Source organism: Ictidomys tridecemlineatus, chromosome 8 (assembly GCF_052094955.1).
Source record: "Ictidomys tridecemlineatus isolate mIctTri1 chromosome 8, mIctTri1.hap1, whole genome shotgun sequence".
NCBI classification, from domain to species: domain Eukaryota; kingdom Metazoa; phylum Chordata; class Mammalia; order Rodentia; family Sciuridae; genus Ictidomys; species Ictidomys tridecemlineatus.
Window position 1 is genome coordinate 100,380,530 of NC_135484.1, and position 25,524 is coordinate 100,406,053.

General features: G+C 37.6%; 1 protein-coding gene across 9 annotated transcripts in view; it reads left to right on the forward strand.

Moving 5' to 3' along the window:
* Pkhd1 (PKHD1 ciliary IPT domain containing fibrocystin/polyductin) overlaps window positions 1-25,524 on the forward strand; it is a 432,625-nt gene that overhangs the window by 159,210 nt on the left and 247,891 nt on the right. For all 9 annotated transcript variants that reach the window (XR_013425107.1, XM_005318573.4, XM_078019904.1 and 6 more), the window contains 6 exons: window positions 34-225; window positions 3,247-3,372; window positions 5,579-5,635; window positions 5,927-6,057; window positions 15,718-15,830; window positions 19,999-20,104. Coding sequence is in view for 8 of the 9 variants with exons in the window: in XM_005318573.4 (XP_005318630.2) it covers window positions 34-225; window positions 3,247-3,372; window positions 5,579-5,635; window positions 5,927-6,057; window positions 15,718-15,830; window positions 19,999-20,104 (725 nt within the window). In the remaining variant the exon portion in view is untranslated. The remainder of the gene's footprint in view (window positions 1-33; window positions 226-3,246; window positions 3,373-5,578; window positions 5,636-5,926; window positions 6,058-15,717; window positions 15,831-19,998; window positions 20,105-25,524) is intronic.

The following is a 25,524-nucleotide window of genomic DNA, read 5'->3' on the forward strand; positions in this document are numbered from 1 at the left end:
TTCAGGTCCTCTGGACCTTATCCTGTGTTTCAGGCAACCTGCAGCACTGTTTGTATTCCAAGAGTGAGAAGATACTGGGATCCAGGGATCTGGGGGCCAGAGTCATCGTTTGGTCCTCCCCAGAGGAACCCAGCCAGGTCCAGTTGGAGGGGGTGGAGTTCCGAGACTTGGGACAAGCCTTCCAAAAGTACATGAGCTCGCTCACTCTGGTGGGCACTATGAGAGGTGAGCCAGACCTACAGCTTCTCTTTTCCCTTCTTCACTCGTGTTTGAAGGCACTTTTCTTTCTTCTCTCATGTTCATGCAGGGGTCATAATAAGTAATATGTGGGAACTGAGGGATTCAGAGATAGATAATTGCTTATATTGTTGATCACTGTTTTTCAAACTTTAGTGTGCCTAAACAAGCAACTTGTGAAGCTTATTGAAATTCAGAGTTCTGGACCTTTCCCTAACAAGTCTTGTCTAAGGTGGGCCTATGGATCTAAATTCTAAATATAGAACCTTATTATTCTGTAAAAAGTAATCCAAGGAGTAAACTTTGAGAAACATCACAAGAAAGTATGGTGCTTGTGGAGCGAACCACAGAATCCTGAGAATCCTGTGCTTTGATTCCTGCTTCTGCCACGCACTAGCTTTGTGACTAGAGGCAGATCACTATTGAATAGTAGAAATAATAAACATTCTGGGAGTCCAGGAATAGTGGAAGGCATTTCTATGAAACGCCTTCTAGTTCTTCTAACTCAGAAGGATCTTCTATCTGGAAAAATGGGAAAAGATGACTGAGACCAGGTGCTTTTCCTGGGAACATGGAATAGGCAGGGGTGCAGATCTTAGGCAGGAAACAGGAAGGATAAAATCCAGGTGAGAACCTCCAGATGCAAAATGAGATCAAAATCAGAAAAAAAGAATGTAATCAGATTAAAGTATAAAAGTTCTGAAACCAGAATCAGAAAGTTGTAGGATGTGTCTCAGTGGCTGGGTGCCTCTGAGTTCAATCCTCTGTACACCGAGCCCTCTGCCTCCTACCAAAAAATATTATCCTTTGTTAGTTTCTATTAAAATGCAGATATGTTTCTTTGCATAACAGGGCAGATAACACAATAGCCCAGAGGTTAGATATTTCTGTCTGGCATGCTTACCAAAGAACCTTTTATTAGGCCTCCAGGAAGGCTCTCGTGCCCTGTGAGGTAAATTGACACTGACAGTATCATTAAAAGTTGTTAGAATTTTTTTTTTTTTTTTTTTTTTGGTACTGGGGATCTAACCCAGGGGTGCTTTACCACTGGGCCACAATCTCAGCTACTTTTTCTAATTTTTATTGTGAGACAGAGCCTAAGTTGCTAAGGCTGACCTTGAACTTGTGATCCTCCTGTCTCAGCCCCCCATGTCCCTGGGATTACAGGTGTGTGCCACTACAATGGTGAAATCTTTGCATAGTGCTTTCAGCAGTTTACCAGTCCCCTAAGTTCCACTCACAAGAGCTATTCAGATACATTTGTTATTACTGATTATTTAGATGGACAGGCATGTTCTCCTGGGGTGACATGGTGGAAAGTCAGTTTGGAAAAATCTGTAACAGCCATTGTTTCTGAAAGAAGTAGATATGAGTGAGGTAATTTACGTAGTGCATCCCTGATAAGTAATATGAGGTTCCCTGGTTTTAAGGAAGCTGAGATTGAGGGACACGGGGAGGTAGTATCTGTGAGGTATCACAGTTGAGAATTTTCTGGGTAGTTCAATTTTAAAAGTAATATTCCATAAACAAAACTAACCTTTCCAGTATCCCAAATATTTGTCATCTCCATCTCTTAGTACCTGGTAATAATACCAAACTCCTTTTTCAGGATTTATAATTTAACTATTTACATAATAACTATTTTAGTGTTTTAATGTCAATTTATTTCATCAGACTGAAGATACACAAATTCATCTTAGTTTTCTTCATCTTTACATCTCTAGCATAATTAACAATTCCTAAATATGTACCATTGTGCATTAATTAATAATTTGGGAATGTTTTGAAAAATGCATCCTTAGGTAATTTTCCTTGTATGGACATCAGAGTCTACTTATACAACATAGGTGGTCTAGGTACATCATTCTATGTGATTTCTTGAGGCAATCAAGAGAGGAGGTTAAACATGAAATATATGAGGTTGCTACTGATATATTGTTTTACAGCAAACTTTTTTATTTTACAAGTAAAAAGATTATACTAAAAACTTTGTTTTATACAAATACCAGTGACAAAATCATATATTGTCATTACCAAGTATTATATACTCTACATAACTATTTGTGCTGTGCTTTTATATACATGGCACAACAGAAGGTTGCTTCACACCAGACATCACCACAAGCACGTGAATAATGTCTTGTGCTCCAACAGTATGATAGCTATCACATCACCAGCAGATAGGAGTTTTCCACTCCATTATAATTTTATGGAACCACCATCTGATATGCAGTCCATCATTGACAGAAATGTCATTAGTTATTAGGTGGTGCATGACTGTGGCTGATAGTCAGTAAATATTTATTCATTGACTGATCCAGGCCATATAATTTGATTTGGGGGGTCATATATACAGAATGCAGATACAGAGCCAGACTAACAATTTTCCAAAATGTCAATTCCTTATAGCATAATAGAGGACACTTCCCTATTAGCTTCATAAACCTACCATATTCAAATGTGAGAGTTATGATCCTCAGGTCAGCTTTTGCCCTTGCTAACATTGTAGAATAGGAATCTCGGACTATCTTTGGCCAAGAATATTGTTGCTTGACAATTTGTATATGCTAATTTATAGCTCAAGAAATAATGACCACATTTCCTTAGGCAAGATGCAGTTTTCAAGGATCAGAGTTGATCCATAAGCAGTACTCTCCACAGTCCTTAACTTCTCATCTTCCATGCTGTGGGAAGAGTTTATGCCTATCAGGAGGCCAGGTAGAGTTCTTAACATCATGTATTCTTTTGTGGTTTGAAGATCCTTTCTTTTCTTGGGTGATTCTTTCCTAATACTTGATCCTTAGATTTCAACCTCTTTATCTTTGAGGGCCAATATCCTGAGTTGCCCATTTTCTTGATTTGATTGCTGCTTCTGTCTCCTCTACTGAGTTCCCTTATTGTGTGGGAAAATAATTTTAGCCATGGTGTAGCTTGCTGTGAATATGGCCAACAGAATCTAAGAAGTCTTTGAGATCCCACTGTGAATGACACTTACTTTTTCCTGCTCAGATTCCTATGTCCAGGGCTGTACTATAAGGAGCTCCTTTAGCAGAGGTCTCAGCATCCACAGGACCTTGGGCCTGAAGGTGGACAGTAATGTGTTCTACAAGATTTCAGGTCATGCTCTGCTGGTGGGTGAGTAAAACAAGCTTGTTTAATTTTAGAATTCTCGAGTAGGATGCACAGTTTTCCACAAGGAATTCTCCTAAAACATTGAATTCCTAATTTATAAAAAAAAAATTTTTGCTTTCTTATTAAGTTTAATTATTACTGACTGGCTTCCTAAACTTTTATCAATGGGAAACTGATCTTTTAAAGTTTCAGATGAAATTATCAACTATATAATGGGAGGTATTAAAATTTTACTGCCAGAAATTTTAAAATTCTAAGTCAGATGAATATGTCCATGTACCAATTTCACAGATTGTCAAACTCGAATATTGACCAAGGATTTAAAACTCTTTAATTCTCTTCTTAAATGTTCCTATGACTTGCTGGAGAAGTTCACAGTCACCCTGTTTCCATTATTGTCTCCTAAAGTTCATTGCAAAACCTAGAATTATTATCCTTAGAAATCTCAATTTGGAGTAAGGAGGGTAGGGAAAAGAGAGGTCCTAGGGGGGAACAAAACTAGCCAAATTATAGTGGTATATTGTGTGCATATACAAATATATAACAATAAATCCCTCTATTAGATATAAATTATAATGTACATACAACTATAAAATTCTCAAATTGGATTATATCATCCTTCTTTTTAAAACCCTTTAAGAGTTTCTTCTTGTTGTTAGAATATAACAGGAAAGTTATAATCTGGTTTAAAAGGCCTTTTTAGTGATTATTGCCCTGGCAATCTCTGTAAACTTGTCTTGCTATTTTTTTTCTCCTTCTGCACCCTAATGAGGCTAATCTATTTTATTTTATTCTTTCAAAAGATCACACTTCCTTCTGCCTCAGGGCCTTTGGACAAGTTATTCCCTTTGCTCATGCCACACTTTTATCTGGTGCAAGATCCTCCCCCACCAAACCCCCAAGTTCAGTGCTTCTGTTTAAGCTCTTTAAACACCAATCAACAGTCACCAATTTAAAATTATATGTCATATTTGTGACTATCTGATTAATGTCATTTTACTACCAGATTCCATGAGGACATTGTCATCTTAGTACTTAGCATAACCACTAGTGCATTGTAGGTCCATCAGTTGAAAGAAATGTATGAATTAATGAGCAAAAGAGTCTAGTTGTATCAGAATAAAAAAGCAAATCAGAGATTTTCACTGAAAGTTAGATCAAATTGTATTTGTTAAATGGTGTTTTGTATTTAACTCTGTGATATGATCAATGGGAAAATGTATGTAGCATTTAAGAACAGCTGTTGAGATGAAAGCTGCAAAGGTTCTAATCCTGAGAGAGAAACTGTTTAGTGAGGAAATGTGGATCTTATAAACTTGCTTTAAAACAAACTCCAGCTCTAAAAGGCACAGAGCTAAGGATATTGGAGATGCTTAGGTGCAGAAAAATCTTTTGGTTATATAAAGGGAGTCCAAGAGAAGACAAACTAGCCAACACTTTATTTTTATTTTTGTCTGTGTAAAAGGAAGGGTGACACCTTCAGCAGAAATTCAGGAAGAGATCCCAGTGATATGTAATGGACATTAATCAGGCAATAAAGCAAGCCCCCAGGAGGAATTCTCCTTGGATATTATGAATTATAGGCTCTTGACATCTAGTGTATTACAATGAGAGAATTAAAGTATTTGTTTGTTAACACATTCTGTATAAAGTACTCTATGTCATTGCAAGTTTGCAAACCAAGACCTTTGAAATGACATGGACAGGTTCTGTTGAGCTGTTCCCTGTTGATATGGCTTAAGTGATGAATCTTTCTCTACGTGTCATGACCCAGGCATATTCCTCTGTTTTCTTCCTCTCTATCTCATTGGGTTTGAGGGTCCCTGGTACCATCCTGTTTGCTCCTCCAGGATATGCCAGATCCTTCTGAGAGGAGGGGACCTGTGGCTTGTTGGTGGTCAATTTGAATATCTAGGGCTGAGACTGTACTGACACAGGTTGTGTAGCATTTGACAATAGAGACAGTAAGTCTCCAAAGTAGTGAAATAGAAGACAAATTACTCTGCTTTTCTTTTTACTTAAATTTCTGATCCATAATACTCTAGAACTAACATGTTCACACGATTTATATTTCTTTATGTGGTTTATTGATAAAAACATAAAAATAAAATTAGAACAACCAATACCCCAAGTGAAAATAGGTTGCAGTGTCCCATGTTTTCCTGAGTGGCATCAAATATGCTGAATTGATATGGTCTTTTGTTCTCAGGGACATACATGGGGATGAGCTATATCTCCTGGAAAGCAATTCCTGGAAGAAAAAATGGTAAATATATAAATTGATTTTAAGTCTGTTATAAATCTATTACAGTCCATTTTCAATTTTTATATTTTATACAGAGACCTGATGGCAAAATGTTAGATGTCTCCAATTTATTCAGCATACTAAATGTTTTCTAAAGATGTATCTATATTTATATCTACAGATAGACACATATCTACATATAGAGTACATTTTGTGGACTCTGATATTATTAGTAGAATCCAGTGTTGAGCTGTGCAGATTTTGATTGTGTTTGTGAATTCCCTGGGTTTGATTTATCTTTTTTGAAATTAGACTGGTCAGAACAGGGAAATATGATAAGAAACAATGTGATCATCAGTGTTTCTGGTGCTGAAGGCCTCTCCAGTCCTGAAATGTTGACACCATCTGGCATCTATATCCGTAGTCCCACCAATGTTATAGAGGTAAGAGCCTCATCTCCCCCTGGAGGGTTAGAGCTAAGGGCACACAATTTAACTCCAAAAGCTCACTAGAGTAGCAACATATGATTTGAAACATTTGCTTGCTCTACATTAATATCAAGAAATTAATTTATGGTTTTATTTGTTAGACAACACTTCAGAATAAATTTAATCATTTTCTCAGGACTCCTATAAAGAACTCTTTGGAGCAATATTTATATGGAACATAACAACGGAGATATTGATTATTTTCTAGACATTCAGATTAACGCAAAGCATATGATCTCTCTGAATTATCCACTGTGAATGCTGATTTTTATCTCTCTTGATTCCAATACCAATTGCTTCCAATACCAACAGGTTTACTATTTTGCTATGTTAAATGTGACCATATTGTTGCCTTTTAAGCTTGTACAAAATTGAATAAGGAGGTGTATGAGATCATGTCAGATTTCAGGAGGATGAAGTAATCATCTTGCTTTTTTTTAATCCCACTTATTTGGTGCAAATAAACATTAATTTCTCTTGGCAACTTTTTAACAACTTTATAACATTACCGTGTACAGTTTAATCATAGAAACTGTGAGTGAGGGATTGCCTCAGAATAGTGAAAGACCACTTAATTTCTTCCTTCCCAGTGACTTTGTCCCCTCCACAGTCTATGCAAGGGAGCAGGGCCATGGTATTCCAGGGCACTGCTCTGAGCATCTTCTGTGCCATGACAATTCTGCCAAGCTTCTGAGGAACTCTGAGGATGAGCGTGTTTCTCACCAAGCATCTGTTTTTAATTACTTTCAGCTGAATAACTCTGATAAAAGGTGTGGTTACCGGTTCAGTCCTCCTTAGACTCTTAATTGTGCTTATTCCAAGCACAGCATTTACACACCATTTTAGGTGCCTAATAGGGGTGGCTAATATGCCAGGGAGGAAAGGAGGCAGAACTGCATGCATTGTAAGAAACCAAACTCTAGACAAATTGCATTTAACTTGTTGGTCACTACAAGGCTTGTTGCACAGCATGCTTGGGGTCTAAAGAACCATGTATCATGTACTTTCTTGACTACATTGAAATGCCTAGAGGAGGGAAACCCTTGAGATTGCCCAGCTCATCTTTCAGAGTGAGGCTGAGATGTCCTTGCCTCACTGTGTAGGAAGTACACTTTCTCCCAGGCAGGTCTCTTGGCCACTACTGATAGGAAGAAGTATCAAGCTGCCTATAGTTGCTGTGAGCCAGAGAACCATCTGAACAGCTGGTGGGTCTCCTAAGCCTTTGTAGACTGACCTATAGAATGATCCCCTGTAGAAAAACTGGAGGGGAGGGAACGGAGTGAGTGAGATAGGTCAAATTATGTTATGTACATGTATGAATATGGCACAATGAATCTCACTATTATGTATAATTATAATGTGCCAATTAAAAAATTTAAAAGAATTGAGTTCACAATAAGCTATTTGTTTCTCATGCAGACGACTAAGGAGGACTGAATGGGTAAGCACAACTTTTATCAGGGGTTATTCAGCTGAAGATTACTCAGCTGAGGAAAGTAAAGAATCAAATCTAAAATTTGAAAATCATTTTGATGATTGAGAAATAGAAGTTTAACCAGTGACAGCATTTAGATCCTGTTGGATCATCTGTCAGTATTAAATCTTGCCAAGTCCAGCCCAATTTTTCAGCTAGATTGCTGGCTTTCTAATATGCTGTATCTTCTGTGTTCTATTGTCTGGACTGTGCCATCAATGTAGACAAGGGTGATAACTAGGCATGAAAGAATGAACAAGGCTTGTGGTCGAAGCAAATGCCCATTTTTTGAGGAATAGCTCTGCATATTTATAGAGCCAGGGGTGGTTTGACAGTTGTCATGGGGTGCTTTTTGATTAGAGGGTAAGGATCAGGTGAGCCAGCAGGACTAGTCTGATTGGTGGTTAGGATCAGGTGAGCCAGCAGGGCTCTGATTGGTGGGTAAGGATCATGTGAGCCAGCAGGGTTATGATTGGTGGGTAAGGATCATGTGAGCCAGCAGGGCTCTGATTGGTGGGTAAGGATCATGTGAGCTAGCAGGGCTCTGATTGGTGGGTAAGGATCATGTGAGCCAGCAGGGCTCACCATTGGACGACTCTTCTTGGGGGATGGGGAAGTTAGTCTTTGGAGCCTGGGCGACTCCCAACAGGGCATAAATATAAAAGCTTCATTGGACCTTGAGGGTCATTGAAGGTCATTTCAGTTATTGAGCAAGTGATAAGTTAGTGTTTGTTGAGGGTTTCTTTTCTGGATGATACACAAAGTACTCTGAAGAATATATTCTAGAAATGTAGTTTTATTGCAAAGGGGTATTAGACAACAACGATAGTAATATGTATATGTGTGTTTGTGTGTATATATCTGTAGTGTGTGGAACAGAAAGAGGAGCTATTTCATGGGTAGTGGTTTTCGTTTAGCTATGTGACTGGTTCAGGACCAAATTGCCCCTTGAGAGAATGTATATAAGCTTGTGTATCAGTGGATTAGTATGTTTAATTCAGACTGTCTTCATTATTTTAAACTTTAAATTTTTGAAATAACTTCAAACTTAGAAAAATTGCAAAAATAAAAGAGAGTTTCTATATGCCCATCACCTAGTTTCTACCAGTGATAGCGTAACCACCACCTGGTCATGGAACAATATCAAAACCAGCACATTACACTGGTATGATACTGTGAACTAAACAAAAGCCTTTATTTAGACATCAAGAAGGTGGCCTAGGCTTTGTGTCTTGGCAGCATTCCCAGGAGCCTAAACTTTCTCTCTCCATGTGCATGAGTCTTCCCTTGAAATCTCTGACCTGACAGGCAGGAGAAGAGAACTTAAGTCTATGCAATAGTTTGTGGATTTATATTATTCCTCAGTTGTCCTGACCCAGAGCCTTGGACCTTTCTCTCAGCCACAGTGTAAGGAATTCACTCTGGCTTCTAGTCAGCCACCTTTACAGTTTACTCAGTAACCTTCTACTCTGCAGGGTACAAAGGAATTTCAAGTGCAGTATCTCCGTTTAGTTTACACAGCCACAGATGGTCTGCTGTGTCCCTGTGCAGGCTGCAGCTTCTCCAGCTTCAGTTTCTCTGAAAAGCAAACTCTGAGTCCTGCACCTTTTGACCCGTGAGAACTCAGGTGCTATATCCTGTTGGAGTCTCCCAGGGCCTTGTGGGAGTCCTTTGTACACTCCTTCATAGGCCTTTGAGGTGCTTTCTAGAAAAAGGTGGCAGTTCTTCCACACATTGCTGTGGTTTCTTGGCAAACTTCATGCCAAGTCTGTCTTCCCTCAGCACTGGTGTCTGTGGCTCCTTTCACAAGCATTGCTTGTATCTGTCCAGAGGCTCCATCTTGCTGGAAGGTGTAACCTATGGGAAACTGTCCCCATCTTCTCAGGCTGGTCAGTCTTTGCTTTCAGATACAAGGGACAGCTCATGTCCAGAGCATCAGAGTCTCCAATGTTTATGTAGGTGTTCTCTGAGCAGACTCCTGTTTAGGAGAGTCTGTGGGAAAATCCTGAAGAAGAGCCCTTTGGAGACACCATTTAATTTGAGGGGAATTTGTTCTGGTTTGTGAATCAATTTTGTAAGGAATTCTGTGTTTAAAGGCCCAACTTCAGTTCTCTGGCTCTCTCCACTCAATAGGTAATGCATATTTAAGAGCTGCCTGAAGGGTTAACTCACTTTTTTCTTGTGACTATAGATGCACACCTCAAGGAGCTGGCTTACTTGGGCAGTTAATTTCTCTCTGGAATTTCTCTTGCTTGAATGTCCATAATACATTGACTTCCGCAAAGAATTGATTTCCACACAAAATTCCCTGCTTGCCTTAAACCCTTCCCCACAAGCCGTTGGCTGCCTGCATAAATATGTGGTTTCCTCATGAATCGTTTGTAGCATACCCAATTGGAATCGAGAGTAAAAGGGCTGGGAAGAAATGTGATCTGACTGTCAATGTGCTTCTTTTATGAGAAAAGTGAGACTTATCGACTGATAGAGGACCACAGTTGCAATCTCCTGCCAACTTGACAATGCACCTGGAAAGTGTTTATATGTGATCATGCAAATATTCCATAAATGCTAATGGCATTAGGGCAGATGAGTCAACAAATCCAGCCATTAGCTAAAAATGCATGCTTTCTGAGCACTGGTGCTGGCATTGGTGATGAAAAGAGTTATAAGCCATAGACTATATTTTTGAAATGTTGAAAACTTTCCCCTTTTCATAAAGTCTTGGTAATGAACTGTCATTTCATTGGTAATTAAGTAGAAGTGTGTATCCAAGTGAGATCATCAACTTTAGCCTTCAGGGTAAATTCTCATTGTATGCTTTCAGAAAAGGTGGGTTTAAAAAAACCTCTCTCTCTGGCCTGAGGATCACAGGTGTGGGTCTTGGTGTGATCACTTGTGTGATAGGGAGCTGGACACTATGCACAGATTTTCTTGAAGGTGGGGATTCACAATTACTCTGAAGGGAAAGATTTTAGCAGTTAATCATGACTGGGAAAAAGAGCTATGACATTTCTTGTGTATTGATGAGGATCAAAGATATATACTGGGCATTTATATTTGCCCATTCAGAGACAAAGACTCTTCATGGGCTTGAGACTCATTAGTGCATACTCTGTTTTGTGCATAGGGAAGAATTGAGATAACTGATTTAATATTGCTAAATGTACTTTTGACATGCATAAGGCCAGATTTGATTCCTTAAAAACATGTGAATACCCACTTCATTAGGACTATTTTTTAAGAGAGAGAGAGAGAAGAGAGAGAGAGAGAGAGAGAGAGAGAGAGAGAGAGAGAGAGAGAGAGAGAATTTTTTTTGATATTTATTTTTTAGTTTTTGGTGGACACATCTTTGTTTGTATGTGGTGCTGAGGTTCGAACCCGGGCCGCATGCATGCCAGGTGAGCATGCTACCGCTTGAGCCACATCCCCAGCCCAAGTACTATTTTTAAAGCATTGATTTTATAATTGATAATATCTTCATGCTTAAGTTGGAAATATGGAATTCCATCAAAATTTAGAGATGGGCTACTGGAAAATAGGTATGGATTATTTTCATGGATCCAGTGTAGATTGAAGACTACAGTTTCTCGGCTCTGGCAGTGCTGATATTTGGTCCAGGTGATCCTTTGAGATGGATGCTGTCCTCTGTGTTGCACTTTGATTTATACTTACTGCAGATAGCACTTTCCTCTACCTTCTGAGTTGTAACAATCAAAAGTGTCTCCAGAGAGTTCCAAATGCTCTCTGAGGAATGAAATTATCTTTGGTTGACAAGTCCTGAAATAAACTAAGATCAATGAAGGCTTAGAGAGGACCCTGGATCCCTGAAGTCATGTTAGCATCTTGAATAGTAATTCAACTGAATATCATTGATATCCAAAATCCACTTTTGCTGAGTACCACATGGTGATACCTGTGACAAGCACTGTAAATGACATCTGGAAGATGGAGAAGTGCTCAGAATCAAAATAATGAAGTGCAGTGGAGAATGGGTCAATTAGTCCACAGAGGGAAAAAAAAAACAACAACAACTATTCTGCAACTGAGTAAAAACCATAAATAATAGCTGTCTTTTTACTAATACCCAGGATAGGAGAACTTCCGGGGCCCACAGTGAACAACAAGCAAAAGTTCAGTAACAGCATGATGGCTGCATTGATGTGAGCTGGTTCCCCTCACCTGGCCGCCTGCTCATCTGACTTCCAGCCTCAGGGTGAGCTCTGGTTCTGCTTTCCACCAGAGCCTGAAGCCCTTCTGGGATTGGGATGTTAGTCCCTCCTGACAGGAGTCAGGGAACTGAAGAGTACTGGTTTAGAAATAGTGCATGTTATTTAGAAATAGTGCATTGTTGGATGTTGCATACATGTAATCCCAGCTGCTGAAGACACTGAGTAAGGAAGACCACAGATTTGAGGCCTGCTTGTTAACCTGAGGGAGACACTGTCTCAAAAAAAAAAAAAAAAAAAAAAAAAAAAAAAAAAAAGAAAAGAAAAAAAGAAAATGGCTGGTGATGCAGCTCAGAGATAGATTGCTTGCCCTGCATTTTGGAGGCCTCGGATTCAATCCCCAGAATCTTGACCCAAATGGAAAAAAAAATGTAAAAAATCCTATTTCAGATTTTTTTCCGCACGGGGGCTGTGCTTGGCTATGTGTACATGTGTGTATGTGTGTGTGTCCCTTGTGGAATGTGTGACACATCCAGAGAGGAGCAGGGTCTTCAAGCTCCCCTTCTGTCAAGGATGCTGCTACATCGTGACTGCCAGTGGGTCACTCAGGGTCAAAGATATACCTTTAATAAGACCTAAAGTTGTTATTTCGTTTATGTGTTAAAGTCAATAACATATTACTTAAAGGGAATGAGGATGTTATGGAGAAGGAGAGTTCTGGAATCCCAGCATAATGTGCATCAAAATGTCACATCTCTTCCTAGTCTACCTTTGGGAAATGTCACACATCCTTTCCCTCAAGTCTCTCTCTGCACTCTGACCTAAGCATGTTTCTTTTCTATGTGATGAGGGTGGAAGGGATTTTATATTGTCTGGATTTTGGGTGTGGAAAGAGAAACTCCTTAGCTAAATTTGACCTGAAAAGCACTCTATAATTTTGGAGGAATCTGTATTTATATAGCAATATCACTTACCCTAGTTCTGTTTACCAGGTAACCTTGTGTCTGAAGGGCTAGACTACTGTCTTTATGGTGAGAATAGATACACACCTCAAAGAATTGACTTACTTGTACAGTTCATTTGTGTTCTGTTAATGCCCACAAAAACACCAATTTTTGCAGAGAACATGTTTCATATGCTGTGCTCATGATTGGAAGGCCACAGCAAATGCCCCTTCCTCCCAGCCTGGTCACCAGACTTTGCTTTCTGCTCTGCTGTGTATATTTTTACCCTACTGTTTGGCATTCTGTTTCCCTGATGTCGGGAGAAGAAAGAGAGGATAGGTTCTTCTGAATTGCACAGAAGTGTTGTTTACAGATCTACTCTAGACCACTGTTTCTATCATTTCCCAGTTTGACTTGGATTTGACTTTGGCAATTATTTACTCTCTGACTTTGGGGAAGTTACCCAGCATTCCTGAGTGTGGGTTTCTTTTCTGTTACACTTGTAATCATAATACATACCTCACAGAATTGTGAAAATCAACGAGACACTTGAATCTGGCAACTGGACTAAAATGGCTTCTCTATAAATCTTTGTTTAAGGTGAGTATTATCATTATACTTCGTAATAACTTCTTTTAGAAAATATAAAAATACGTCTAAGGAAAAGAATCAAATTGAACTGAAATGTAACTTGCACAGAACTGGACATTCTTTTTGCTTAGGGTCTAGTAACAGATTCCTACCCTGATTTTCTAGGTTTCTTTCCTCCTTCAGTTTTCAGCAGTGATTTCTATTTGTAGTGAGTTTCTAAAGCAACTTATGGCAAAATCACCAAGAGGTGATCTTTACAGTGTCTCTCTCCTCTTTGAACATCTTCTAGGATGAGTAACTACACAGTACATTGTTGCTCTCTCAGTCATCTCTAGGAAAGTCATTTTCAAAATGAGGTCAAAGATCACATACATCACAACCATCAGGGCATCTTGTGATCAAGAGGGCACCTGTGTCCCCATCTCTTCATCATGCTACCATCTGCTAAACTTGAATATCGGGTAGTAGGGCCTAGAAATCTGTCTCTTGCATACCCTCACGTTAGGATTCCCAGAGAAAATACAGCATACCTGGCCAAATTTAAATTACAAATATGCAACAAACAAGTTTTTAGTGTATGTATCTTCTGTATCATGATTAAAATATACTTATATTCCAATTTCTGGGTATTTAAATAATCTGAAATTCAAGTTTCTCTGGCATTTCTGTGTTTTGTTTTGTCTTGTTATGGGGGATTGAACCTAGCGGGGCTTACCCAATGGGCCACATCCCCAGCATTTTTTTTTTTTTGTATTTTATTTAGAGACAGGGTCTTGCTGATTTGCTCAGTGCCTTGCCAAGATGCTGAGGCTGGTTTGAATTCACAAATTCTCCTGCCTCAGCCTCCCAAGTCGCTGGGATTACAGGTGTGTGCTACAATGCCCAGCTGTATTCTGTTTTTGTTTGCTAAATCTGACAACTTTACACTACGACACATTAAAGTTTAAGAAGCAGTTCTAGCCTGGCACAGTGAGTGTTCCAATCCCTGCACTGTGTGCTGTTGAGACTGAGTTACTTACAGGGAGGACACCCTGGGTGCTCTCTGCCCCACACCACCCCAACTATGTCAAACCTTGATGAGGTCAAAACCATGTGGGAGCCTCTGAGACTCACTGTATTAGGGTGGAACAAATGTAGCCTGCAACAGGCTGAGCAAGCTGTTCTTAACTTGGATTCCCTCACTAGACATGAACATCTTGGCCTCGGACGTACAGTGACATAGGAAGCAGTTCAGCAACTCCATCAATGGCCTTTATTCTTCCTACCCACAGTGTCACCTTAGCGCAGTAGTCTGATAGGGTCCCTGGTTTTAATCAGAGTTCTGTCTCCCTGATGTAGGGGAGAAGAAAGAGAGGATAGAATCTTCTGAGATGTGAGTGTCTGCCACTGGCAGGGCTCAGAAGCAATTCAAGAAAGGGTCAATAAAAACGTCCATGGAATAGCCAACATGCCAGTTATTTTAGTGCTTCGAGTTTAGAGGTTGCAAATTCAAAAGTCTACAGGGTTTAGGCAAAAGCATCATAAATATATAAAATCAGAAGGGTGGGGAGTACAGAAAGATAATCCATGGCCAAGAAGGTAGGTCCTTCTTATCTCCAGCTGATCCTGGACCACACCACAGGAATTTGGATTCAGAAAAGCTAAAAGTCTGATTTTTTATATTGTCTCCTAATTTTAAAATGTTGGAAATAAAATAAAAATTTTTGGAAACATTGGGTAAGCCAAGTAAAATACATCTGTGTGCACTATCAAACCCTTTAGAAAGTCAATTTTCTTAGCTATCTTACACTGTATTACATAGATACGAACATATTATAGAAACTTCTTAGAATTTATAAAAATAATTTCATTATGTTTAGTTTGTGCAAAATTAGATTCCCAAACTCAATGGTCCAATAGAGAATTTAGATTTTATATGAAAATATAAAAGACATTAAATTATTTTGATAGCAAATCCTATAAAGAAATATTGAGATGATTTAATAATTTAAGCAGCACAAGAGGGCATTGAGGAGATTTGGCTTGTACTTGAACTCCGCCACCATGTCTCAAACTCAAGCATGGCTAACTCAATCATTTGGCCTTCTGCTCAGAGCCAAACCATTGACTGTGTATCTTTGTGTATATCATAGAGGAGAGGCTCAGATTAAGTGTCACGTGTAACCCTCTCGCTGTGCAAACTTAAAAGATAGACAATAAAAGATGCTAGTTCTTGAATTGTGCAAATTATGGTCTAGGTGACCTGCCTGGAGGAAAGGGAGTGGGAAAGATTTTGATCCTGAGGGAGAAAAATAAATCCACAAGAGTTTCAGCATGTTAACACAAAGTGTATAAAAATGTAGAATCATTGCAAATAAAGAGTTTTTTTTCTTTTTCAGCAACCTCAACATATGTGGAATATATTTCAGTTTAAAAAAAACATTATTCATGATTTCTGTAGGGAAACAGAGTGTGTGCTGCTGGTTATGGATACTTTTTTCATCTTGTGACCAGCCAAACATCGCAAGCTCCGCTCCTGTCATTCACTCGGAACATTGCACATTCTTGTACAAGGTAACTTTGGGAAAATTCAAATGTGAAATGCTTGTGATTTAGCATTTTTCTTTGGGACATTCACACGAGGGGAAAACTTTTGACATTTTCATTTGATATTTGGTGATGCTGAAACTGGAGTTTTGAGATGAGACTATATTCCCTGCTTCTGTTGGTGGATGTTGTTTGTGCAGGCCATAGGCCTCACCAACTTCTTTCTGTTTTTTTTTTTTCTCACAAATTTGAAGAATACAATCCATGTGCAATAACAGAAGGGAAGATTGAATGGAGTAGGATTTACTTAGTCAAGAAAATAAGAGAGAGCACTCTCACCATAGAGGGGAGATTGATAGCAGAAAACTCCTGTTGGTGTGCTAGCTTGAGGGCCTGTCTGATTTTTGATTATGATCATTGACCAAAATTTATGTTAAACAGACATTGAAAAAGCACCAAAGCAATTGGTCAAAATCTATGTTAAGCAGATGCTGGAAAAGTGTTAAGGCTCTTGGCTTGGTTCTTTAGTCTTTGAGTTTTAATCCTTCCAGTAACATCCTTCTGGGTTCATCCCCACCTTCCATTTTCCCTCTGGGACAAAGGGGTTGAGTAGAATGTTCCCAACATTTTAGTTACTTTCATAAGTAAAGTCTCGTGGTCTTTACTTATGAAAAAGACTTTGATGGGGACCATTAACCGGATTGCTTGACCATTATATATTCTTATTTAATGCTGCCAATTTATTTTTTTAAATCACATTATTGAAGCATGATTCATGTACAAAAAGCTGCATATATGTAGTGTGTACAACTTAATAAATTTGGAGAGAAGTATACAGCCATGAAACCAATGTCAAATCTACGCTACAAGCACATTCATTACCACTAACAGTGTTATGTATCTTCGTCCAGCATAGCATCCTCTAGGTTTATCTACATTGCCACAAATAGGGGGATTCTTTTCTCTTTAAAAGCCAAATAATATTCCACTGTCAGCATGTACCACATTTTCTCCATTCATTCATCTGTTGATGAACACTTATAGTATATGCTTATCTTAGCTACTGTAATTGTGTAAGCATTTTGGATCATAAAAATTTGGTGGTGAGGGGAAAGAAGAAGTCACTTGAAAAGACAGTAGGTCAGACTGTACCTCTTGTACCTGGAGAGAATTCTATAGACAGAGCACTTAAACTTCCAAGAGATTGAAGCTACTGGCAATGAAAAGATCTTAGGAAGCTGCTGAGTCTGACTCAGGACCCCAATGGAGAAAATAATCTTGGAGAAGAGGCTGGGCTCGTGACTTGCTCCTTTTAAAAGAAGAAGAAACTTGTTAAGTCTTTGTTACTTAGAGAGAAAGGCCTTCTAAGAGCAAGGACTTGGGAAACAGGTGGGGGAGAGAATTTGAGAAACGTGAAAAATGCTGTCTTCAGAATCAGATTCTGATTCAAATTCCCTAACTCTACTCCCAGTAGATTCACTTTTTTTTTTTTAAAGTCAGATACCTTATTGTAAAATACATACACATCTGCATTGAAAGTTCAGTGTGAGGGGTTGGGCTTGTGACTCAGTGGTAGAGTGTTTACCCAGCACATGTGAGGCACTGGGTTTGATCCTCAGCATGACATAAAAATAAATAAAGGTATTCTGTCCCTCTACAACTAAAAAAAAATTTTAAAAAGAAAGTTTGGTATGAAAATTAGAAATGATTTGTGTGATACACTGAGGAGAGCACCTGAAATGTAATAGCAACTTGATACTTGATAGCTATAAATAATTATGACAATAATTTTAGTAATGTAACTATGATGTTAAATGATAAGATGAATAGAATAAGGATTATGAACAATTGCTCAGCAATGTTGAGGTGCCAGTTGAGGTTGGGAGTAGTACATGCTGTTGAAATGATCATTATGACCTTGAAGATTTTATCCAGCAGCTCTGGGCAGTTTGGGAATGTGAGAGAAGAAAGTATCCCTACCCAGAGTACAGTGATGGTCAGGCATTCCAGAAAGAACAAAAGGTGAAAGGATTACAAAGGCCAGTATCCACTCACCTAAGAAGGGTGAATTCAGAGGGGTTAATAGAATAACAAGAAACCTGTAGGCTGCATTTTGTTAAGATGCAGGTCCCAGAGGGCAACAGATCAGAAAGGCTGAGGAATGAGCAGTGACAGAGAGGAGGGTCACAGGCTTAGTGACCTCCACTCTCTCATATTTACTACTTTTATGTCTGATGAGGGATTCATATTCAGAATATATAAGGCAAATTCTTCAATAGCAAAAAAAAAGGGGGGACAATAGAACTAAATTGACATTTTTTCCAAAGAAGTCATGCAAGTGACCACGAAATATATGAAACAAAAAATTCTTAAAATCACCAATGATCAGAGAAAGGCAAATCAAAATCACAGTGTGATAAAATACTTCATAGTTTTTAGAAGAGAGATAATCAGAAAGACAAAAGGTAAGTATTGGGCAGGATGTGGAGAAAGAGAAAAGCTTGTACAGTGTTGAGAGCCACATCTGAAGAGGCCCCAGCAAACTTCCAGCTCATTGGCTCACCATGGCCCCAGCAAACTTCTAGCTGCCAGCTGATTGGCTCCTCTGCGGTGATGCTCATTGGGCTGTTTCCCTGCCCTTTCAGACCATGGCGCTGCTCATTGGGGGACTCTTTTGGCTCTGCCCACGTGACTCAGCCAATCGGCCTCAAGAGCAAGAGGAGTGGTGGCAGTTGGGCTCTGAGGGAATTCCTGAAGAGCTCCTGTGGTTTGGCATGTGTGTTCTAAAAATAAAGTTCGTTTCTGCTTGATAAGTGGCTCGTGAATTGTGCCCAGCCAGACTGCGGCAGTACAGTATTGGTGGGAATAAAATGTGTGGATAAGCAGGCTGAGGAGCCCTCAGAAAATTAAAAATGGAACTACCACATGATCCATCAATTTCACTACTGTGTATGTATCAAAAAAAATGAAATCAGTCTGTTGAAGAGACATCTGTACTCTCATGTTCATTTTAGCACTATTTGTAATAACAAAGAAATAGAATCCATGTGTCTATCAAGTGATGAATACGGAAAATGTGGTACACATACACAGAGGAATATTCTAAGCTCTAAGAAAATGTCAAATACTGTCATTTGTGACAATATGAATGAAGCTGGAAGACATTATGTTGAGTAAAATAAACCAGACTCTGAAAGACAAGGACCCCAGGATCTTACTTATATGTGGATTCTAAAAAGTTTATCTCATTTAAATTAAGAGTTGAACAGAGGTTAGCAGAGTCTAAGGATCAAGTACCAAGTTACAGTCAGGAGAAATAAGTTGTGGTGTTCTGTTACACAGCAGGCTTGGCTGTGTTGTAGGATTCTTATAAAGAGAGACAGGACACAAGGGCTTTCAGCAGGAAGCTGTGTTTATTGATGCTGGCACTGGCCCAGCAGGTTCGTAACTAAATGCTGAGCCTCAGCACAGCAGGGCATTGCTTTATATACCCTGGGTTAGTCCTCCTCATACCTGTTAGCCCTGTTGCCTCCCTTATATGGTGCCATACATTCTGATTGGATATTCTCTACTATAGAGATACAACAGAATTGTGGTAGAGTTACCACATATTTTGGACCTAGGTACTAAGTGTGCCACGTCACCTTCTTTGTGTTGTGGGAGAGCTAGCTACAGAAAATGATAATGTAACGTATACTGCAAAATCAAGAAGAAAAGATTTTGCATATTCTCATCATGAAGAAATTGTGTTTGAGGAGGTAGACATACTTACCCTATATGAACATTACATAACGTGTACATGAATAGAAGTATCACATGAATTCTGTAAATATGTACAATTATTCTGTATTAGTAATCCCAGAGACTCTGGAGGCTGAGGCAGGAGGATCTCAAATTCAAGGCCAGCCTCAGCAATTTAGTAAGGCCATAAGCAACTTAGCAAGACCCTATCTTAAAGTAAAAAATAAAAAGTTCTTGAGATAGGGTTAGTAGTTGAATGCTCCAGGGTTCAACCCCTAGTACCCAAACAAAGAAGCAAACGAAAACAAAAACAAAAAATGAATAAACAGAAAATAATTATTATGTATCATTTTAAAAAATAAAAACACATAAAACTTTTGTAATTCCAATGTAAAAAATTAGGAAGTTAGAAAATAGCAATTGGCTTAGTTTTATTCTTTGTTTCACTTTCTAGGTATGGTCTCTTTATATATCCTAAATTTCAGCCACCTTGGGACAATGATTCTGGCCCCATTGTGCTCCAAAACTTCATGGTTTGGGGAAGTGCAGGTGGTGCCCAGGTAAGTTTCATTAGCTTTTTGAAAAACTAAAGCTGTTTCTTGTTTTATTCTGACAGTTTATTACATACTTCTAATGAATGGGATGATTTACTGGTGAGGGTGGCACTGACATGTCACAACACCAATGGCATCAGAGGTGTGTATGGAGTAGTTGAATGAACAAAGTCTTGTCGGTCATGTAGGGTTAGGTCATTTTCTCTATGGGACTTTTCAGCAACCCCAATAGAAAATAGGATTTAATAACCAGGATGAATTAGGGATTTTAGAGGTCCATCCATTCTTCCTTTCACATACCTACTTGCAAATAATAAATCAAAGTATAAAATATAAAATTTGTCAATGTCACATAGTTGCTTAGTAGCACAAGCAGGTACACAGTCCAGATACATTGTTGCACATGGGATACTCTAATATCCTGAGTAATGCCTATACCTGTCTTAGGAAGAAGCATGGCTCATCATGAGAACACAATTCCAGCTCAAGCTGCCATCCTTACTTTAATCAATAAGTTGAACTTTCTTCATGTTTAATCATTTATGTTTTATTATCATAATGATTTTTTTAAGAAGACACTTGTATGTTCAATGCTATTAGCAACAAATAAAACAATCCAGGGTGGAGTTGATGCTGTATGAATTGCATACATTTGGTCTCTGAAATCTGGTCTTAGAAAGATATATAAATGAAAAAAATGTTTATAGCACATTCATGAAATAAAATAAAATCATATAATTTGCTATTTATTTTATATATCCAACAAGAAGGAGACACTTGTAAATAAGGAAAGCTCAAAAATACATCATTAATATGAATAACTGGAAGACTCCCACTTGCTTTTGGTAGTTTGTTTTTATTTCTTTGGGGGGGGTGGTAATATCAGGGATTGAACTGAAGGGCACTGGACCACTGAGCCACCTCCCCAACCCTGTTTTGTATCTTATTAGAGACAGGGTCTCACTGAGTTACTTAGTACCTTGCTTTTGCTGAGTCTGACTTTGAGCTTGCAATCCCTCTGCCTTAGCCTCTTGAGTCTCTGGGATTACAGGCATTTGCCACCACCACACCTGGCCTGTTGTCATTTAATTTTATGAAACACTTTGTCTCCTATAAAGGATGAAAAGTTGACTAGACACACAGGTTTACAGTCTGTGCTCCCTGTCCTAGAGGACATCTCCAATGAAACAAGACCATTAAAAGACATTTATTGAAGATAGTTTTTTTTATTTTATTTTATTTTATTTTATTTTTTTAAGGGTCTGCCATCAGGAATTCTAATCCTGTGAAAGAACAAATAGACCCATACAGATTGAGCTCTTGTGCACTTGAGTCAAAGAGTTCAAATAATAAGAAGGTCTTTGGAACTTCACTCTTATGAGGAAAAATAAAGAAAACTAAATAAAAAGCATGATGGCAGGGAATTTAGAAAGTAATCATCTCCAAAATAATCCTGAGTAAAGAATCAAGATTTATTCTTCCCAACTTGAAAAGTTACTACAAAGTGATGATAATCAAGACAGGTAATGGAACAAGAGTAGGTAAACCAAGCAATGGAATATAGTTGAGAGTCTAGAAATAAGCCCCTAGGTTTATGATCAAGTGAATTTTGATGAAGGATGCTTAGACCACTCAATGAGGACAGGAACAGTAACAGTCTTTCCAACAAATGGCATTTGGACAACCAGTGCACCTCATGCAAAAGAATGAAATAGAATCCTTTCTTGTACTATTTACAATTGGCCCAATGAACCAAGGACCTAAATGTAAAAGCAAAAATTATAACATGCAGAAGAAAGCATAGGGTAAATCTTCTGGACTAAGGATTTGGCAATTAATTCTTAAAGACAACACCAAAAACACAGGTGACAGAAAAAAAAAAGCAGATAAATTGGACTTCATCAAAATTAAGAAAATTTAGTGCCACCATCCAGACATCCTATGTTATTTTACTCAACTAAAAATCCAAAATAGGGAAGGCTACAGAGGTGAAACAACCTATAGAATGGTAGATTATGTTTGCAAATTATGTAGTTTAAATATATAAAGATTACTGTTAACTGCTATAACTCAACAACAAAAAGACAAATGATCCAATTAAAAAATGAAGGTAGTGATCTGAATATACACCTCTGTAAATAAGCTCTTCAATAATCACATGGAGATATTTTTTTGTTTTAGTTTTTATGATGCTGGCTATTAAACCCAGAACTTCATGCATGCTAGGCAAACATTCTACCATTGTAGTCTGCTCACTACCACACAGGAAGAAATGTGTGACATCACTAGTCATTAGGGAAAGGCAAATCAAACACTAAATGAGATACCATCCCACACCTACTAATGTGTCCTGAGCAAAGATGATAAGTAGTTGGTGAGGATGTGGAAAAATGATTCTTAAATACTTATGTTGGGAATTTAAAATGGTCCAGCCTCTTTAGGAAATATTCTGGCAGATTCTTAAATGATTAAAATAAAGTTACCATATAACTCATGAATTACAGTCCTAGGAATATACCTAAGAAAAAAATTTAAAAAATATGTACAAACAGAAACTTGTATCCAAATGTTTATAGCAGTATCAATATTCATAATAGCCAAAGGACAGAAACAACCCAAATGTTTATCAGTGGACAGATGGATAAAGTGTGACAGATTCATGCCATGGAAAATTCTTCACCCAGAAAAAGAAGTGAAGTACTTACATATGCTGTCATATGAATGGACCTTGAAAACATTATGCTAAATGATAAAAGTCAATAACACAAAAAAGGCGCCCTATGTTATTTTCCTCAACTAAAAATCCAAAATAGGGAAGGCTACAGAGGTGAAACAATTAACACGTACTCTAGGGGTGGAGGGTTGAGGATAATAGTGGGAATGGAATGAGGAATGATAGCTAAAAGGGCTTGCATGAGCTTTCTTCTTGAACTGAAAACAAGGTTGTAAAGTTTACTGTGGTGATGTTTGCCCACATCTGTGAATATAGTAGTACCACTGAATTGTAAAGCAAGTTAGGTGAACTGTATAGAAAATGAATTATATTTTAATAAAGCTGTTTACAAAAGGATAATATCCTATATATCTGATTATGCAAACTCTCAAATGTTCCCATTTTTCTTTTAATGACTTTGAGAAAATCCTCCCTAACTTCTGCTTCATTGGTAAAATGGAGACAGTAATAGTAGCTAAAGAATATTTGTTTTGAGTGCTAAATAAACCCCTAAGTACTAAGTTACAATTCCATAGGAGAAATAGTTCTGGTGAAATAGCACAGTAGAATAATAATCCTAATGTACTGTATATTTCAAAAAAATTAGAAAGGTATTGAATGTTTTCTGTACACACACATGAATGATGATAAGTTTCTAAGGAGACAGATAAGCTTATCCTGACTTGAACCTTATATACTTTATACATGTATTGAAACATCACATGACCCCTATAAACATGTATAATTTTATGCATCAAAAAATCATGATGATGATGACAATGATGATGACAATGATGATAACAGTAAATCCCTGAATATAAAGTGTCCATAAGATCTTCCTGAATGCTCATGAACTCTAGCTATTATTATTGTGAGTTTCACTAAACAGGTTTGGAAAGTAATACACTGATGTTGATAATGATGTCTCTTAAAATTATACCAAAAAGTGCCTTTTTCATCATCAAAACTACATTTGTATATAAATTTCATAAACTCCCATTATTTCTCATTATTTAGACCCAACTGTTATGTATATAGATACTAGAACAGAGTATTCCATTTGTAAAATTCCTATTTTTTTTTCTCATTGGATTAATTATATTTTATTTTTGCTAATTGATTTTAATTGATAAAAATTGTACATTTTTATCATGTACATTATCATGTTTTGAAACATGTATAAAGAATGTCTAAATTGAACTAAATTGTACATTAACTCACATACTTACTTTTAGTGATGAGTACACTTTAGATCTGCTCTCTTAGTGATTTCCAATAATATAATGCATTGTTATTAACTATAGTCACCATGTTGTACAATCTTTCTCTTGAATTTACTCCTCCCGCCTAACTGAAAATTTCTATCTATTGACTAACATTCCCATTTTTTGCTCCCCTCCTCCAAACCCCATTCTATTCTGTGTCTATGTGTTTGACTTTTTTTAGATTTCATGTGAATGGGAGTATGTGGCATTTGCATTTCTTTGCCTGACTTTTTTCACTTGGCATTAAATCCTTTGGATTTATCCATGTTATCACAATAATGACAGGATTTCCTTCTTATTTAAATCTGAGTAGATCACATTTTCTTTTTCCATTCATTAAGTGATGGACACTTAGGTTGCTTCCACATCTTGGCTATTGTGAATGGTACTGTAGGTGGATGCAGGTGTGTCTTCAACATATTGATCTTTTTTTCCTTTGGATATATATGTAGTGGTAGGATTTCTGGGTTACATAATTGTTCTTGTTTTTACTTTTTTGAGGAAACTTCACATTGTTTTCCATCGTGGTATACTAATTTATATTCCCTCCATCAGAGTGTAAGGGCTCCCTTTTCTCCACATCCTCACCAACCATTATCTTTCTCCTTGGTTATAGTCATTTTGAAAGTTTTGCAGTGATTTTTCATTGTGGTTTTATGTTGCATTTCCCAGATGAGGGGTGAAGTTGAACAGAAATTTTCTATTGTGTGTCAATATGAAGCTGTATCTATTTGATGATAAATTGTTAAGATTTTTGAAACATTTCTTTTTTAATAATTTTAACCTTGAGGTTATTTTATCTCTTTTGTATGTAAGATTATCTAAGGGGTAAAATACTTGCTAAAGTCTCACAGCAAAAATGTTAATTCCAAGCAAGTGATTTGACACTTCTACGTTAAATAGAAGTTGAAAAAAATACCTTCTTTTCATCAAGTTTCATAAATGCAAAGCAATTCTTCTAGAAGAGGGCAAATTGACAGCACACTGTTAAAGTTGAATTGTCTCTAAAAATAGGTGCATTTTTTGCTATTGTATATTGGTTTCCTTTTCAAATCAGCACATTTCCTAGCTCATGCTAGGTGCTAGCTGGTTTTGAACATGAATGTATTTGCAAAAAGGGAATATTTGTGGATGTCTATGATTAGGTAATAGCTGTTATCAGTTTTCAGCTCATACCATACCTACTTGTTTCAAGTAAACCTATGCCTTCAAAGAACTATCATTTTATAGAAAATATATATATCATGCATAATGGGAATTTCAAATACAAAGACTGATTTACATGTAGAAGAATGATAGTATGATAAATCAAATTAAGGATACTTTAGCCTTAATTAATAAGAAACTTCCAGTAAAGGTATGATACTCTTTAATGAATAATTAATACATTTTATTATTATAAATAACAAATTGGTTTTATTGATTACGTTAATGAATAAAGGGATGAC